Genomic DNA, 18,732 nt, shown 5'->3' on the forward strand with positions numbered 1-18,732 from the left:
TCAGTCAATCAATCAATCAATCAATCAATTTCAAATATATATATATATATATATATATCTTGGTATTAGATCCCTAGATTGAGAATTATACGCACACACTCACACTCACACAGAGATAAACATGGTATTGGTATTTGATATTGATTATAGATTTTGAAATGGTTGCAAATTTAAAGGCAGTCTGACCACAAGATGTCTCATTGCAGAAAACGGAAGGAAACAGAATTCTTTGGGGTTGCAGCACAGATCAAGCTACTGTTGGATATGCCAGAAAAGGTGAATGTAATTTATGTATTTTCCATCTGTAATTGTAGTATATCTTGACATTTTGGCACATGTATGTTAATGATGTGCAAATATATACAAACTGTTTTGATTGTCCTTGTGTCTGTTGTTGTGATTTGTTCTTGATCCTGTCTGTTTCAATAAATGTAACATTGATAAGAAAAAATAAAAAGAAAGAGATCAGTCCATATATTTTTAACTGTCGAGAAAAAGGTAGGCATAATTTATGAGTATTTTTGGGAATTAATCAATTGAGTGGCTATAGCATGTCAGCTGATGTCCTACAAAAAGTGTTGCCATAGTGCCTACAACACGTCCAGTGATGTCCTGTATGTGATCCGATTTTTCCTTCTTTGGAGTTTGGTTTAATGCACACAAACACTGAAACAGTTAGTTTGATGTGTCCAGCTTATAAAAAATACTAATTAAATGAGCATAAATCAGGTAGAAGACCCCTTTCTTCTTGATAATGATTTGCTAACTGGACGGTGTGAAACACACGTGGAAAGGGTGTTGCATGCATCATATGCAAAAAAAGATGTTGAAAACTTTGTCCAGTAAATGAAGTGGTCCAAGTACACAATTTTGAAAGTTGTGCTTATGATTATGGACAGTTATAGCGATAGAGAAGGATCTCTATTTTCTGATGATTGGTTTGAACACAAAGGTGATTGACAACGGCAGTGATGAAACTGACAGCCCATTTGATGGTAATTCAGTCCATCTATCCAATCATACAGTGTTTTTGAGCAAGTGGCAACGACTGACAGAATACGCGCAGTGAGCGTTGGAAAAGGAGGAGGGGAGGGAGAGGAGTGATTAACATGATAGGTCAAAAGCCAACCAAAGGGTGTGGAAGTGGGCATGGCAGTTGAAGGCCAATGAACTCACATTTCGATGCATACTGTAGGAAATAGACAACCGCCAATACTCAACGATTTTCATGAAACACAGGGTTGAATGTGTAGTGGATGTGAAACACATTACTGAATCAGACAGTTGACTTGTTTGAGGAGGAAGCAAGCCAGATGCATAGCAGACACATTTATCAGCCCACATACAACATGGGAGGGAGTGAATGTCATCAAAGAACTTCACCCTCTACCTGGGGAAAGCTCTTAGCTGTCAAAAAGCTTGTATGCTCAGTTTCTGAGAACAAGAGTGACTTTTTATTTTGACTGTACGCATGTTTCTCCTTCTTGGGACAGTTGTTCACTTAGATGTCTACACAAGATGTGATTTGTTTTTATAAACTTGTAATTGGTTTTAATTCATTCTACAGGTGTAATCTGATAATATGTATGCTAGTTCCAGCTGTAGTTTGTTTTCTTTATGGATGCCATTCTGTTGAGGTGGAAATTAACTTTTTTTGCACAAAAAATATTATTTTCCCCTTCAAATCCATGAACAGTTATCTACACTCAAAACTGATTGGGAAAAAAAGCCCAGATTCAGAATCTACATTTATATTCCTTCACAAAAAAGTTTACTTTCTTTCTGTATTTCCGATATTTTTTGTACCAAAATTTTTTTAAACTTTATTACCTCAAAATTCCCTGGCAAGGATAGAGCACTTTTTTTTCGCAAAATTATCTGGAACTCAACAGGTTAAATACCAGTTTTTGAGTGGAGGTAATGCTTCAAACTGTGAAGCAGAAGCAGAGTCCATGGATTCAAATCCTATAATCGTTTGTTTTTTTCTCCCCGTCCATTTGACTTTGAGCGGTAGTCTGTATGCTAGTCATTCAAATGAGACAGTAGACCAACTTCCTATGTGTAGCATACTTTAAGTGCAAGTAAAAGAACCCACGGCAATGAGAGGTTTGTTGCTAACCAAATTCTTTAGAAAATTCACTTTAATAGGAAAACAAGCATACTGCACAGTAGCAATGAGTTCTTCTTGGGGACAGCAGTCAGAATTTAACCAACATAAATCTGTTGTGTCCCAAGTCTGGGTGATTTGCAGTTGTTTTTTTTTTTTTTTTTACACTTTTTGTCCAGTCTTAATCTTAGATACCTACAGAGGTTTTTTTGTTTAATCAAAACAAAAAACAAAACAAAAAAATGTGTTGCACAATTTTGAAAAGCTTTTGTGGATATACGCCCAGTTGTCACTCAGTTAATAATTATAATTTTATTTAACTCACTCACTGCCATTGTCCGCATATGCAGATGTCGTCGGACAAAGCGTTGGATGCCAATGTCCGCATATGCAGATTTGGATTTTGAAAAGTCGCGCTGTTGGAATGATGTGTCGGATACGAAACTCAAAAGCAGAACTGATTCTTCAGTTATCTCCGGCCAGCTTTTCATTCACACACACTGCGTGTGTATAGTGACACGCTCGTTAGCAGTCAACAACGAAGCATACCCTCGGTGAGCTCTGCAAGTTGTTTGACAAGATGGCGTTGCGTCGAAGTGTTCGACACAATAGGAGAGGTCAAACGCAACACAGCATTGAAGCTGCTTTGGAAATGATCCAAACTGAAGGCTCCGATGTTGAAGGAGATAATGTTGATTCGTCGGACAGTGATTTTGAACCATATCCCGATGAACTAGAAATAGATTCGGCCGCTGAAGAGGGTGTTTACAGTGGAGAGGAAAGCGAGTCCTGACCATGTGCCAGCTGACCGACACCGACAACGAAATCACTGAGGAAACGGACGACTTTACTGGTGTTTTTACCAGTGATTGGACTGAAAATAGTGAGTGTGCATGTATATATATATATGTGTGTGTGTGTGTGTGTGTGTGTGTGTGTGTGTGTGTGTAAAAGAAAACAATGTCACATGCTCAGGTGTACAACTCTGTGTGTGTGTGTGTGTGTGTGTGTGTGTGTGTGATTACATGCATATGTTTACTTATTTTCTGTTTTACAATAACATGGAGTTTATTTGTAGAACAAGGTGCTATAGAAATGACAGTAATAGTACTAATACTGATGATGCTGTCATTATTGTTTGTAATATTGTAAAAAATAAAAAAAAATCTAAGGTGGTTTTCTTTGACTACAGGTAAAAAACTGACCACATTATGCTTCCATTCACATAAAATGATAAATATTTAGAATAAACAAGGGAATAAGCAAACAAATGATTTAAACAACAATAAGAAGAAAGAGTCAGACCTGCATGGTCATTTGTGTGTGTGTATGGTTGCAGGTCATGTTGCTGTGCTGAAGTGGCAGGACAAAAAGCCAGTTCACGTGCTGACAACAGGCATGCTGCCAACTACCATGGTCAGTGTGACAACACGACACCGTCCTGAAAGACAGAAGGCAGCTGCAGTACAAGACTACATCACCAACATGGCTGGAGTGGATATGAGTGACCAGCTACCGCAAGTGCAAGGTCTGTGAAGACCTGTTCAAGTGCCACAACACACCAAGACACCAAACTGCCAACTGGTGTCCAAAATGTGGAGTTCCACTGTGTGTGAAGGCTATGCCCAGGACTCAACATCTCCTGCCATGAGCTTTTTCACTCCAGACAAGACTATTGTCGGTGATAATACATCAGGTTTTTGTGTACAGTGAACTCCTTTTTATATGTAGAGACAATTTTTTGTGTGTGTGCATGAATTTCAGCTTTCTTCACCATCTGTTCATACTTCATTGCATGTACGAGGTCTTCAGTTCCTCAGATAGTGTTAGGATGTGATGTGGAACATTTGTAAGCTGTTCAAGGACACTTGGTATACCTTTCTGATGGGTGCAAAAATGCTACAAAATACACAAAAAATAAATACCATGATCAACAACAAGATGGTGAGTAAATAATTTAATTTTTTGCACAAATATGGAACAACATTCACTGAATACACATACTAAATTTCAATTGTCTGGGTGTTTATTTGGTTTTTTTGAGAATTTTTTTCCCATCCTAATCAAACCCTGGGTTTTCTGGGATTCGCAAGGGCAAAAACTCTTGGCATGGAGTGAGTTATAGGAATCTTTTAAAAGAAAAAAAGTTGTTTTTTTTACTGTAATTTGGAAACAGTAACAAGAAAACATTACTTTCCCATGTTGTAAAGAGTATATGGTTTGAAGAGAATATTACTGTTTTCTTACATTAGTTTTGTATAATTAACTTTATGTTTTTGGTTTTAATTCATTACCCATTGGACAATCTCCCTTACATTCAGTTTTGTCAGTATAACTTTAACTTTTGCTTTTTGACTCACTTGTGCAAACAAAGTGAGTCAATGTTTTAACCCGGTGTTCGGTTGTCTGTGTGTGTGTGTCTGTGTGTCTGTGTGTCAGTGGTAAACTTTAACGTTGCCATTTTTTCTGCAAATACTTTGTCAATTGACACCAAATTTGGCATAAAAATAGGAAAAATTCAGTTCTTTCCAGTCATCTTGTTTAAAACATATTGCACCTCTGGGATTGGCGAAAAAAAATTAAAAAAAAAAAGAAGCCATATTATATGCAAACTGAATTTACTGTTATATTTTTTTTATTCTCTAAGCTTGGCACTTTGATCTGATATTCTGACAAAACAACAAGAGCAGTCATTATCATTTTTTGTTCAAACAGGAACTTCTTTTGCTAAGCATGGAAGTTATATTTATTTTGCATGTCTTTGGTGCAGATAGTAAAAAAGGGAAATTAATCTGTAGTTAATGCTAGGGGGCTTAATTTGCTTTAAACTGATCTTTCTCATCTTAAACATTACATTTTGAAATTATACTCAATACATAAAACGCTTGTGTGTTTTACTCTCAGTACGACAAGTGGACTTTATAGATCTATTGGCTGAGCCCTGAAGGTCATGGGCAAAAATCAACTGCGTACACATATCTATACATATTCAAAGTGCGTATTCATATTCTTCGCGAACGCGAACGATGCCATTTTGTTTCAAGTTGTTGACCTGCCTGTTCAATCCTATATTCAATCGACAATACATGATAACATGTGATGGAAAGTTGGAAAAGGAGACCGTTAAATATTTATTCAGAGAAAGATTTGTTAACGCCTCATCAATTACTGGATTATGCCCCAAACTGCAATAAAATATCCACAGAATCAGTCAGAATTCACAGTTAAAAATAATAAACCATGAGAGTTAATACCTTTGAATTGATGAAACGTAAAAATTTCCAGTCTTGACTTTTCTCAAAATGAAGTCCTTTTCATTTCATACGACGTTCAGAAGTACTTGTACTTGGCTTTACATGGTATTAGTTTAACAAAATACTCAATTTTCATATCAGCTTTAAAACTATAAAACTAGAATGAACATAAAAGAGAAATTGAATTGACCGTGTCGTACATTCCTGGGCCCGTATGCACGTCAAACCCGATTAGCTTATTCGCGTTTAGGGCTTAAACGCGGTTAGCTATTCGGAGCTTAACCCTCAAAGTGCTGGATATAATAAAACATACTTACAGAAATCATGCTTAAAACAAAGGGATAGTTTGCCTCCGCTACCTGTGCTCTGATTTGGGGCATTTGTATGCTTATCAGTAAGAATAAATAGGTAAACCTATACATTTTTGGAAAGTAGAGTGAATGAAGAATCAGATAAAAGTAAGAAAAAGGCTGTACCTTGTAAGTAGTTGGAGATATTCCACAGGATATAAACAACAAATTTTGCAAACTTGTTTTCCAAAAACGTCAACCACAATGTTTATAGGTATTTTCACATCTTTTATAGAGTCAAAATCTCAAAATTGGCATTAAACTGTGCAGAAAATGTTCTGGCTGCAGAATCATGAAATGAATATAACTGAAACAATGAAATTATAAGCACTGTATTATTTGTTTGAGACACACCCACCGACGCCACGCACGCGCACATCTACAATACTTTATGCAATCACAGGCAAAAACAGAAATAAATGTTTTCTTTTAGCTCATGTTGCTTTCAAAAGCAGCAAAAATGCTTTAAATCAAAATAATTTCCAGTTTTCTAGCTTGATTTGGTCAAGAAATCACAATAGACCCATGCCTAACCCACTTTACCACCCCTCCCCACCCCCATCACCCACCCCCCAGTTTTTGTGGCTGGAGACACAAAACTGAATGAACAACAAGCAAGCCAGCATGCCCAAGTGTCAAAATAACAAAGCCGTTTTCACCAGAATCCCTGTCAGCAAATGAATCATCACTAGTGACAAGGTCACTCATTTCCTGAGCTTTTTCAACTTCAGTGTCACTCATTGTTTACAAAAAATACGAAGATCTGGACTTATAAACTCGGTCAAAGTTTGTGCAAACACAAGCAGGGAGGCAGTAACACCAGAACGAGGCAGTTTTACGAAGGCTGCCGAGCATAGCCGTACGATGTCGGACCTTATGTAAACAGAGCCACGATCGTGGCCCATCGCACTTTACCGGGAAAGCCACGATCGTGGCTCATCGCGCTCTCCGGGTTAAACGCGATTAGCCCCTCTCCGGTTTTGGTATGTACGTCGCCCTATTCGCGATTGAATAGCTCTCCGCGTTTACGGGGCAGGACAAGGCCCGCTATTTATAGATTCTTTGGAAAACCGCGGTGCAGCAGGCATTGCTTTCGGTTTAGACATACCCTCCCTCGTGGAACTACCACTGGTATGTGCTTCGTCGGTTTTCGTCAGTCCCAGTTTTTATTGTTTGTATTACTTGCCATGGAGAATTCAAAGCGCACTAGGAAGCCAAATTTCAGTGCTGATGAAATTCTAGTATTTCTGGAAGAGATGCAGGTGGAACGTGCGCTGTTATTCAGCAGTTTGAATCCGAGTGTAACCAACCCTCAGAAGACAGATACATGGAAATAGATAGCCGAGAAGGTGAAGGCATGTGGAGTGGCCGTTCGCACGGTGCAGGAATTGAAAGACAAATGGCGTTCCATGAAAGGGGCTGTGTTGAATAAGAAGAGGGATGAACGCAAAACGGGAGGAGGTCCACCCCCACCACCGGTCCCGTACGAAGACATCATTCTCGACATCATAGGAGCGGACTCCAATTTGTTCGAAGGCATCGGAGGTGAGTTGTGGGTTGACTTTGTTCTTTGATTCGTTAATCAGTGATAATTCATGGCGATGTCCTTCTATTCCAACTGCCCCGCCTGCATCGATCAACCATCATTGTTCCATTTAACCTGTTATTGTGTGTGTGTGTGTGTGTTAATCTTCAGTTTAACGTCTATTCACTGTAAAGTGATATTAGACCCAAAACAAAAAAACGAACAAAAATAATTAATAAATAAACAAAAACAAAAAATAATAATAATAATAATAATAATAAAGTTAGAAAAGTGTGTGTGTGTGTGTGTGTGTGTGTTAATCTTCAGTATAACGTCTATTCACTGTAAAGTGATATTAGACCCAAAACAAAAAAACAAACAAAAATAATAAATAAATAAACAAAAACAAAACCAAAAAATAATAATAACAATAATAATAATAATAAAGTTAGAAAAGTGTGTGTGTGTGTCGAGGGGGTGGGGGGAGGGAGGGGGGGATTGGTCATGTGTGTAAATGAATGTGTATGCATTCGTGTGTGTGTGTTTGTGTGTGTGTGTGTGTGTGCAACTTGTAAAAGAAATATTTGTGTTTACAGTGTCCATACAGAGATGAATGCTTCATGGTGTAGTTTCTCCAGCGAGGAAATTAAAAAAATGTATGATCTTTTTTATTACAGGTACCGCAGTGTAACAAGCACCTGCTGCAAGGGTGTCAAGGTAAACCCACGATTCTCCAGCCGTATCTCACCTTCCACCTCGTTTGTCAGCTCCCAAATATGTTGCCGCTTAAACCTGAACTTTCGGAACAGGTCATGGTCATCGTACAGGTCAAACGGGTTCTTTCTGTCACGAAAGATGCGGTTTCTTCGCAATTGCCGTCGCTGTCTCACTTGGAAAAACATCAGTGCCGCCATATTTATCCGCGTTTAGGCTCGCTATCTGACCCCCGAGGCACCGATAACTTTATCCGCATTTAGCCCAGTCGGATAGCTTATGCGTTCTGACGTACATACCAAAATCTGCGGCCTATCCACCCGAATAGGCGCTATTCGCGGATAGCCCTCTATCCAGATCGACGTGCATATGGGCCCAGGTGGATGTAACTAAACTTGTACATCTATCTGGATCCAGAGAAAACAGCTAAATGTTGCAGCGTGATTGCAGCAATAGCAATGTCTACTTATATATATATATATATATATATATATATATATATATATATATATATATGATAGTCAGTCGTGTCCGACTATGACCATCAGAACAGCAGAGGAGGCAACTGCTGTTCCGACTATTTGGGGTAGAATTTGATTATATTGGAGAGTGTCTTGCCCAAGTACATCCCCACTCTCTTGGCCAAGAGGGTTTTAGGACAGTCGGCATTGGGATAGTTCCCAAAGGCCAACTAGCCCACAAGGCTGCAGCACTGAGAGCCAGTGCAATTTTGCCTCCTAGTTTGAGAGTCACAGTCCTTCACAAAAGATAAACTGTAAATGGTTTCCCATTGACTGGAGAAACCATTGATAATGCAGCTCTCACTTTGCTGTTGGCCCAAATGTAAACTTATGTCAATCTGTGATACATATGTTACATGCCCTTACCGCAGACTTAAAAATATTTTTTAATTGCCCTTAACCCTTTCGCTGCCAGGAAAATAAGATTTAAGTGAAATCTATTTGCCAGGGTTTTTTCCACAAAAAACGGGTATAAATTTTCAAAAAATTCTGTGCTCTTTGTTATTGGAGAAAGGCCCATAAAAGTATACATTTTCTGAAAGGGAAATGAATAAAGAATACAAAACACATGATGTTTTCCCATTTTATATATTTTAAGTGACATGCTGTTGTTTTGAAATCAGTGGTTTGTTTTTTGTCACATTTTCAACTTGTTCATTACAAACATTAGTCAGGTAATATGCACAAAAATATCATTTTCTGGACAAATGGACATCTGCACATACAAAATCATACTAGAACAACCACAATATAAAAAAAACTGAAAAAGAAATAGATGCATTGTGACTTCTGCAAGTGATAATATGGATGTGAGGCCACGCCCCCGCAGTCTCCACCACCCTCCTCTTCACCCCTCTCACACGGTCACTTCATCCAGTTCTCATCAGACCGCGTTGGCTGAGTGCCAAGAAAATAGCTCATGCGGCGTCCTGCTAAAAATTCGGTGACCAGTCGTCTGCTAGAGTTGAACAGCCAACATCACTCACTGATAGTCACATCTTGGCCACTCTCTTGATTGCTCCCTTTATTTTCTATCAAATCGTCCTATAAATGTTCACCACTGTCTTCTCCTTCGAATTTATGCTCCAGTTCTTTCTGAGCATCAGCTAAAGAAAGTAATCTTGGTTGATTTAGTTCGCCACGAGCGCATGTCTTGAGCATGGAGTCAGTCCGACATTTTGTTGAGCGAGCGAGGAGAGGAGCCAGGCAAAGACTGCGGCCAGTAACCCAACCAAAACGTTCAAATAAATGACTGCCTTATGACGCAGATGGTGTTTCTAACTATGAATAGAATCTAGAAAGATTCCCCAAGCTAAAGCTACCAGCATTTTTGTCAACGAACTGAATGCAAAGCAGGGAAAAGTCAGAATATTTCGATGACGAGTTATCTCGTCATTGTGGCAGCGAAGCATACATGCTTTCCATGACGAGTTATCTTGTCATATAGGCAGCCTAGGGGTTAAAGATTTTTTGAATGCGCAAGATACACCAGAATAATATGATTTAAACAGCATTCTCACTGCGAATACCACAATCGATTTATCGCCCTTAAAAAAGCATGTTTAAATATTAAATTTTTGAACGTCAGTTAACCTCTTGACTGCGCTGTTGACGTACGGCGTACGTCATGAAATGTCGCTCACCAATGCTGTATTGATGTGCGCCATATGTCATGTTACAACATTCTATGTTTCGAGTCCCACATAACAGAAAATGCAGTCTGCTAACCATTAAATTAGCTCCCCAGAGAGCTCTTTATCTCCTGAGTTCCATAAGCTAAAATTATTCATTGGATTGTCATATTTATGGCGAAAGTTTTGCAAGTTTGTATGAAGCTCAAGTTGTGTTTGCAAAGCCATGGCTGAACGCAGACAAACGCCAACACTTGCAGTTGTATTGAAAGAATTCTTTCACGATGCAAACAGTAGAGATGAAGATTGTGGACTGAATGAGATAGAACTGCGTGAAGTTGATGCTGAAGACGCTGATTTTGACAGTGGAGGAGGGTGGGAGGTGGAGTTGCTTGACGAAACTGAAGACAGACAAGCTCAGCTGATTCAAGATGGAGGTGGGTGTTTACGAGGTTTGTCAGTTTATTATTTGCTTTCTGTTTGTTGTAACAATGAATATGACTGCATTATGTGTGTTTTGAATGTGTTAGTTGTGGTAAGTAGCTTCGTCAGTCACTGATCAGTGTGTGGGAGTGAGAGAGAGTCAGTTATGTGGGTACTGTGTGTGACCATCACAGCCCAAGGAGGCGTGGCTTGCTGGCTGGCTCATTGTTGATGACAGCGTGTGTCGCTCGCCTGGAGCTTTCTGTGTGTATTGGTTTGTTGTTGTTGTTTTGTGTGTGTGTGAGAGAGAGTGGGGAAAGGGGGGGGGGGAGGAGATGTTTATAAAACTTAAATCAGAGAATGGTATACAGAATTGTATGCCTAAATTACTTTGTAAATGCAACACTTGTAGAAGTGTGTGTGTGTGTGTGTGTGTTGTCATTTTGTTTTGTATGAGAAAGAGAGAATGAAGGGGGTGTGGCATACCATGAACCAGTTTCAGTGTGTGTGTGTGTGTTTTGGGGGGTTGGGCTGGGTGGGGGGGGGGGAGGATGGGGGGGGGGGTAGGTGCGTGTGTGTTGTGTATTTGGAAATGTTTGTTCTGGGCACGAAAAGATTATTTTACAGTAATCCTCCATACTCCAGTAGGAGTGAAAGGATAATTAAAACTTGAAACTTGTGTTTGTATTTCAGCTTCAGAAAATAATCAGAAATAAAATGGTACCATTTCATGATAATTTTATCTGTTAAAAAAAAAACCCTCAAAAAACCCCAAGAAGCTTAGTCTTTTATGCAATGTGTTTCAGGTATGCAGCATGGTGATGATCATGATGTTCATCCTGGACATCTGGAGTTGACAGCTTGCCACAAACCTACAGCTGAAGACCACCAGCAGCAAGACCAAAGTGCAGTAAACAAGCCTCAAGCAATTCTGGATTACAACAAAAACATGGGTGCCATGGACCATCTTGACCAACAGCTGCATCCCTACGATGCCACAAGGAAAACCCTGAAGTGGTACAAATAGCTGTGTGTGCATTTTCTACAAACTGCCATGCTGAATGCACACATCCTCTACAAAAAAGCAAGCAAGAGCAGTACACCCCTGGACTTCCAGAAGGATGTAATTAGTGCCATGATTTTTGGTGACCATGACCAAGACACTGCTAAAGACGACCACACTGTTTGTCTTGTGTGGACGACACTTCATTGATGTCATCCCACCTACCCCACAGAAGGCCTGGCCACAAAGCAGGTGCAGAGTCTGCTGGAAGAAAGGACAAAGACAGGATGTGAGGTTCTACTGCCCAGACTGCCCCAGCAAACCAGCACTGTGTCTTGAAGACTGTATTAAAAACAAAATCTTGGTTCATTTTCCTTTCATTTGATATATACTTTTTATGCACTTATCTTCAGTGATGATGATGGCAGTTTCTTCGTATCCGAAGATCACTGGGAAGAAGGTCTAGTCCGGGTGAGGCAAGCCTTCTGGTGGCTGTACAGGCCAATCCTGGACTTGCATTGTCGGGAACAGCTGGCGCACGTGAAAGTTGGCTAGTCACTGGAGGGGTGAACTTGAGATGATGCCTCCTTTCTCCACTTGTGTTTTTCCCTGGCTGTCTGTGTCCTTTCCTTTTCAAATTTCCTGACAGCTTTCCTGGTGGAAGTTTTCCAGGCAGATCTGTTTGCTGCCAGTGTCTCCCAGCTGTGGTGGTCAGTTTCGCTACGTGACATCTGCTGCTTCAGTTGGTCCTTGTAGCGTCTGCGTAGAGCTCCAACGCAGTTCGCCGTAGAAGACGGCCTTTGGCATTCCGGAGTTGTCCATACGCGCTACATGGCCTGCCCAGCGCAGCTGTCATCGCATCAGCATTGACTCGATGCTTGGGAGATCAGCTTTCTCCAGGACTTCGATGTTGGTGGTATAGTCCTGCCAATTGATGCCCATGATGAAACGTAGGCATCTCTGGTGGAAATGCTCCAGCAGCTTGATGTGTCTCCTGTAGAGGACCCAAGCTTCAGATCCATACAGTAGGGTACTGATGACGACTGCCCTGTAGACCTGGATTTTGGTCGAGAGTCTTAGGGAGTGGTTTTGCCAAACATGTTTCTGGAGACGTCCAAATGAGCTGCTGGATTTGGACAGACGATGGTCCACATCCTTGGAGATTGTGGCATCGTTGGAGATGATGCTTCCAAGGTAAGTGAAATGTTCCACAGCATTCAGTTGGTGCCCGTCAATGTAGATCTTAGGTGGTGCGTAGGTGCCATGAAGGGGTGCCTGGTACATGACTTCGGTCTTCTTCAGACTAATGGTGAGGCCAAAAGCCCGAGCTGCATCAGCAAAGTGGTTGACGACTAACTGCAGAGATTCCTCAGTATGAGTGAGGAGAGCACAGTCGTCTGCAAACAGCAGCTCCAAGATCAGTTCCTCAGTGGTCTTGGTACACGCAAGGAGACGACGGAGGTTGAAGATCCTTTCATTTGATATATACTTTTTATGCACTTATCTTCAGTACTTTTTGAAATATAAGCAAATTAAAATCATTGGCGTGTTTTTTTTGTTTTTCTGAAAATTTTCTCAGCATAGGCTATAGCAAAACGTACTAGCAGTGAAGGGGTTAAGGAGCCACGATAGTGTATTGAGTAAGACAGTTTCTTCTCACCCGAACACGCAGGGTTCAAATCTGCCTTCAGGGCTTTTTTTTTTTTTTTTTTTTTTTTTAATTTTTTTTACTAGAAGCTTTATAATAACAAATACAGAACACATTTTAATGATTAGATTTTTTAAAAAGTGTATCACAAGAGAGTCTTGAAGGCTTTGCCTCTCTTGTCCTGTATTTGTATGGTTTTATGTTGTGTAATATGTATGTTTATTATCTGATTTTTTTTTTTCACAAAAAAAATTTCATTTATATCCATGTGTACTCTACCAGTAACTGGCAATATCACATAACGGTATTGTCACATCATAGCCAAGGGTATAAAGGAAAAACATGCTAAATATCTTTGAGATATCTCAATAAATGACTGAGCACAACCAGTTAGTGAACGTACCGAGGAAAGCAGTATTTTGCCCTGTCACGCAGTAATACCAGTAGGGTTGTTTCATGGGATACCATGCCAAGTTTGTGCACTGGGACTACCTCTGAGTTATGTATTTTCATTCTTAGTGAATAAATGTACAAGAAAACAAATTTTTGCTGTGTGTTTGTTGTTTTATGGTCAGGAGTGTGTGAGTGTATGTTCCGAAAGTTGTTTTTTTTTGGTTAAAAAATATAATGTATATCCATGATTACTACAAAACCAACAAACAAAATCAGAATATTTTGCTGTCTCCTCATAGCCAAGAGTATGAGAAAATAACATGCCAGAAATCTTTGAGATATCTCAATAAATGAGTGAGCAGTGAACAGTTTAGTGAACCTACCCAAGAAAGTGAAAATTTTGCCTGGCACACAGCAGTCCAAAAAGGGTTATTTACTGTGGCAGTGAAGGGGTTAATACAGAGCACTTTTAATCTCTTTTTTTTTCTCTCCATGGTTCCTTTACTGGTAAAGCGTGAAGTACAAGTGAGTCTAGAAGGCTTTGCCTCATGTTTATATGTTAAGAATTAAGATTTTTTGTTTAAGATGATATATTGTTCTTTCCATTGTCAGAATTTCTTTTTATAGTTTTTGTCTTGAAAGTATTTCCTGCTAGATTTATTTTAAACGTTTTTATGGTCATATCAATTATAATAACATATAGATTGCTTCCTTTTATGGTCCTACAGTAGATAGCAGGCATGTTTTGTTTTGCCCTCCCACCCCACTCATTGCAACCCTTTACCCCCATTTTTATTTTAGCTGAATCCTTGTACAGAAATTGTACAATGTGTTTGTTAGGACAGATTTGTTGTTTCTTGTTCTGTTCCAGCTATCTTTTTTTTTTTTTTTTTTTCTTTTGATACTGTGTTGATGACATTGATGTTGACAATGATAGTGATATTTTTCTTGCATTCTGCACAGATCTGGAGCAGTGTGGACAGTGGGGATTATTTGACAGGCACCCAGCTGTACCTGCTGGCACGGCACATCAACACCAGCCTGCACCTTGATAGTCAGCGCTCCAGCAAGGTCCTTTCCTGGTTTCCTGTGCTGACCCGACAGTGGGCAGCCATAAGTCACTTCAAGACCACCATCCTGCAGGTAACACACACATCAAGATACATCACTGTACATCCTACATGTTTGGAAGGTGATGGTTGATAATGATTGTTCTAGTTCTTGTTGCAATTTATTTTTGTTTTTACCTCTGTCAAGTTTATATCTAAAGCCATTCACAGGCAAAACTTTAATATAGATCTCTCTTAACCCCTAGGCTGTCTGTATGACAAGATGATTTGTCAGTGCAACCGTGTATGCATCGCTGCCACAGTTTTACAAAGTCGGTCAGCTGCTGTGGTTCCTACAGTTAACCCACGGTTTCTGTTGTACAGTTGATACTGCAAGAAATGGAAACAATGGTTGTTATGGAACAAATAGTAAATTTCAACACTTAACTCCACAAGCCACAGTACAATTATGAATCAGTTATTCATAACGTAGTACTGTGCTTTCAGTTTCAGCGTGTTTTGAAAACATGGTTTAAAATAGTGTTTATAAGTGTGCTTGCAACTAATAAGATTGGCACATACCATGGGAATGAAGTGTCACAACTGTAACAAGTGATTAATACACAAATATTTAACTAATAACATGGTGCAGGTGAAATTTTCTTTTATTTACTTGCAGCAATAAAGTTTTGAAGGAGTTTGTTATTGTATTTTTCCAGATTAATTTGTTTCTGATCACCAGAACTATTCTTCTTAATCACATGTCTTCTTGTCACAAATCCACTATTTTCTTTTTGTGTGTTATTGAAGTGAAATTCCAATTTTTAACTACCAAAACACAAGTTGAATCTTTCAGATTTTATCACTTTAATTCAAATCACACACAACAATTTCATCAAAGACATTTAATTACACATACTTAACCGTGACCCAACTAGTGCAGACTCCGGCAGGGGTCTGACATTCCTGTCCTGTGCAAACTACTATCCGCCTATGCGGAGAAAAAGAGAGCAACTACGGCCGATAACCTCCCGGAAGTAGGTAACCTCCCCTTTGTCCCGCTAGCTAGCGCCCTCTTTTTCCGGCAGCCATCTCGACACCTGTTCCTGTGCTCCGCATACGGCTAAGTTTTTTCGTATTTCTTTCTGTCTGTCGACTCCTTGGCGTCCTTGTTGTTTGTCTAATTATGCCTTCCAACAGGTCGCAGGATTATGTAGCTCGATTGGGCGATCGGGCTAAGATTAAGGCACGATCGCAATCGATTCGCGAAAACCCTGGGCCCTCTACTTTGGGCCCAGTAAACAACAACACCGGCCTGCAGCCTCCACTTCCTCCTCTACCTCCGGTCGACTCCAGGCCCCCACTGCCTCCGACGTCTCCTCCACCGACTTCTAGGGGTTTGTTACCCCATACTCAGGTCAGTGGTGCCATTGACAATATTCTTTTTCATCCGCGAACGGACTCGACGCGATCCGTGTTTTCTCAGTCCTGCCAGTCGGCAGTGCCCGAGTCGATCTCCTCTATCTCTTTGCCAACTCCCACTATATCAACAATGGAATGTGCCCCAATCCCTTTGGGAAATCAACACACACTGGCTTTGGATCCGCACGCTAGACAGGGCCCTGTGTGCGATGTGTCCGTGGCGGCGGCCGTGACATCGGCTCACGCGCCCCCCACCCGGCATGCCTCTTCCGTCTCGGGTCCTATAGCGACCACGGTGCTTAGGGATGCCCTCCCCATGTGCAGGGAGGAAGGTGAACCACTAGGGGACACGCTCGCCCATACGCGTGCGTCCTCCCCCTTGTCTCGAGCAGCTGATCCAAGGGAGGCAACTCCTGCTTCGGTGCCCTTTCCGGTCACCGCCGCAGTTACTTCCCTTGCTCCGACACCACCCTTCGCCTTAAGTGCAGGTGCGTGCTCGGCCCCTACAAGCTCTGCGGCTATGACACCATCTGTCATACAGCCGGTTGCTCCTGTTCCCCACTCACTAAAGGCGGATCAGCAGTATGCTCAAACAAATAACCAGCAACTCATTGCCAGCTTGCTGCATCAGTTATGCACCACTCTGCTTCCGGGTGCCACACCATCTACCACTGCTCACTCTTCTGCTGCAACAAATCTGCTCCCACCCTCCACCTCCACCTCCCAGCAGCCTGGTCACGTGCCCAGCAACCAGCCTGACCCGTCGCCCTATGCCATTGGAGAGACATTCTCTGAAGGGGACACTGGGGACACTGATACAGAGGAACCACCTGGGGAAGATCATCAGCTGGTCTCCTTTCAAGAAACACTTGCCCTCCTGGCTTCCTACTCTCCAGATAGGGTACAGACCATTCGCGCACCAGACTCGCCTATAACATGTGGTGCTATGGAGATTATGGGTATTCAGAGATCCTCCCATGCCCCACAATATGCTCTTACTCAATCGACCATGGTAGTCGAGGCACTGCAGAACACATTGGCACGCATCAGGGGCCAACCCATCACGGATGTCCCCTCTGACTCACTTCCAAACTTCCCAGCGGCAATAGGCTGGGGGAAATTCCTGAAAACTCTGCCCCGTTCCACTCCAAAACCTCCACTGTTAGCTCCGGGCCCTATCCCTCAAAAACCACTTCCGCTTTCTCATGAGGACCTCCTACTCCTCCCCCAAAATTTGCGTGACAGTCGCAGAGTTACAGTACATGACAAATTCCTCATGGACCTGGAGGAAACACTCAGATCTTCTTTAGAATCGACCTCCGCCATGGAAAGCTTCCTTGCGGGCCTTGCTGCGGCCCTCATGGAAGCCCCCACTGATCAACCAGCGGGCCTTGACGTTTCAGTTTTCTCACCGTTCGTCCAGCAGATCAGCCAGCTTCTCGTGCGTTCTGCGGGCATACAAGCACAGGCCTACATGAATATAATTTTGGCCAGGAGGAATGCTGTGCTTGACCAGTCCACATGCGTGCGCTCTCCACCAGAACACTCTTCCCTCAGAGCACTTACCCCCACCGACGGTTCCCTTTTTGGTCAGGGATTTCCCACGACGGCCATAAAACGGCACGCAGACTTGCGTAGGGACCTTGCTCTTGGCGCTGGCCCTATCCGCACTTCGGCACAATCGTGGCACGCTCCGCGACAGCAGCCATATTCCTTCAGGCGGAGCAATGTGGCCGCCTTCCGGCCACGTTCACATCAGCCATCCCTCTCTAACACCAGGAGCCAACCCAGGGGGCAGCCCAGGGCTGCCAGGTGTCGGCAGTACGCAGCTCGGCCTCCACACAGGCCGACAGCCAACTCCAGACCGGCCCACCCCCAATGACTCACCCCCGCCCTTCACCCCCCACTCGTGCACCAGCAGCCAGCAGGCAGCCTTTCCAGGCACATGCCAGCGTGGCTGTCCCTCCCAGCATGCGAGTGGGTCCTCCGGGTGATAGCGTCGGGGTTTGGCCTACCTTGGCTCTCCTCCAAAGCACCTCTCACCCTCTCTCCTCCTCCCTTCCCCCCCCCCACAGGGCGACTCAGCCCGCTCAGCCCTGCGGGACGAAATCATTTCTCTCCTCCACAAGGAAGCCATAGAAGAAGCCCCTCCTCTGTCACCAGGCTTCTTCGGCCGCATCCTCGTCGTCCCCAAAGCCTCCGGCGGATGGCGGCCGGTCCTAGACCTTTCCCTTCTAAACGAGTACCTCCAGTACAAGCCATTCCGCATGGAAACACCAGCATCAATCAGGGACTGCATCAGGCAAGGCGACTGGGCAGTCTCCATAGACCTTGCAGACGCATACTTCCATATCTTGATTCACCCCAGGGACTGCAAATGGCTACGCTTCTCGTGGGACGGGAAGTCCTTCCAATTCAGAGCACTCCCATTCGGCCTTGCGCCAGCCCCCTGGGTCTTCACCAGGGTGGTCAGGGAACTATGCCTAGCTCTCAGGAGCAATGACATACGCCTAAGGGCCTATCTGGACGACTGGTTGATCCTTGCGGAGAGCAGGGCCCTCTGCCAGCACCACCTGAACCTTGTCAGGAACCAGTGCCAGTCGCTGGGCTTTCTCATGAATGCAGAAAAATCGGAACTGGAGCCCTCTCAGCAGTTCGAATTCCTGGGTATGGCGATCGACTCAGTATCAAT

The 18,732-nt window shown here is 42.4% G+C and overlaps 1 protein-coding gene across 2 annotated transcripts in view; it reads left to right on the forward strand.

Moving 5' to 3' along the window:
* LOC143282024 (conserved oligomeric Golgi complex subunit 1-like) overlaps positions 1–18,732 on the forward strand; it is a 324,386-nt gene that overhangs the window by 58,216 nt on the left and 247,438 nt on the right. For both annotated transcript variants that reach the window (XM_076587450.1, XM_076587449.1), the window contains exons 6-7: positions 207–276; positions 14,533–14,712. In XM_076587450.1, the coding sequence (XP_076443565.1) occupies positions 207–276; positions 14,533–14,712 (250 nt within the window). The remainder of the gene's footprint in view (positions 1–206; positions 277–14,532; positions 14,713–18,732) is intronic.

Source organism: Babylonia areolata, chromosome 5 (assembly GCF_041734735.1).
Source record: "Babylonia areolata isolate BAREFJ2019XMU chromosome 5, ASM4173473v1, whole genome shotgun sequence".
In the NCBI taxonomy this organism is placed as follows: domain Eukaryota; kingdom Metazoa; phylum Mollusca; class Gastropoda; order Neogastropoda; family Buccinidae; genus Babylonia; species Babylonia areolata.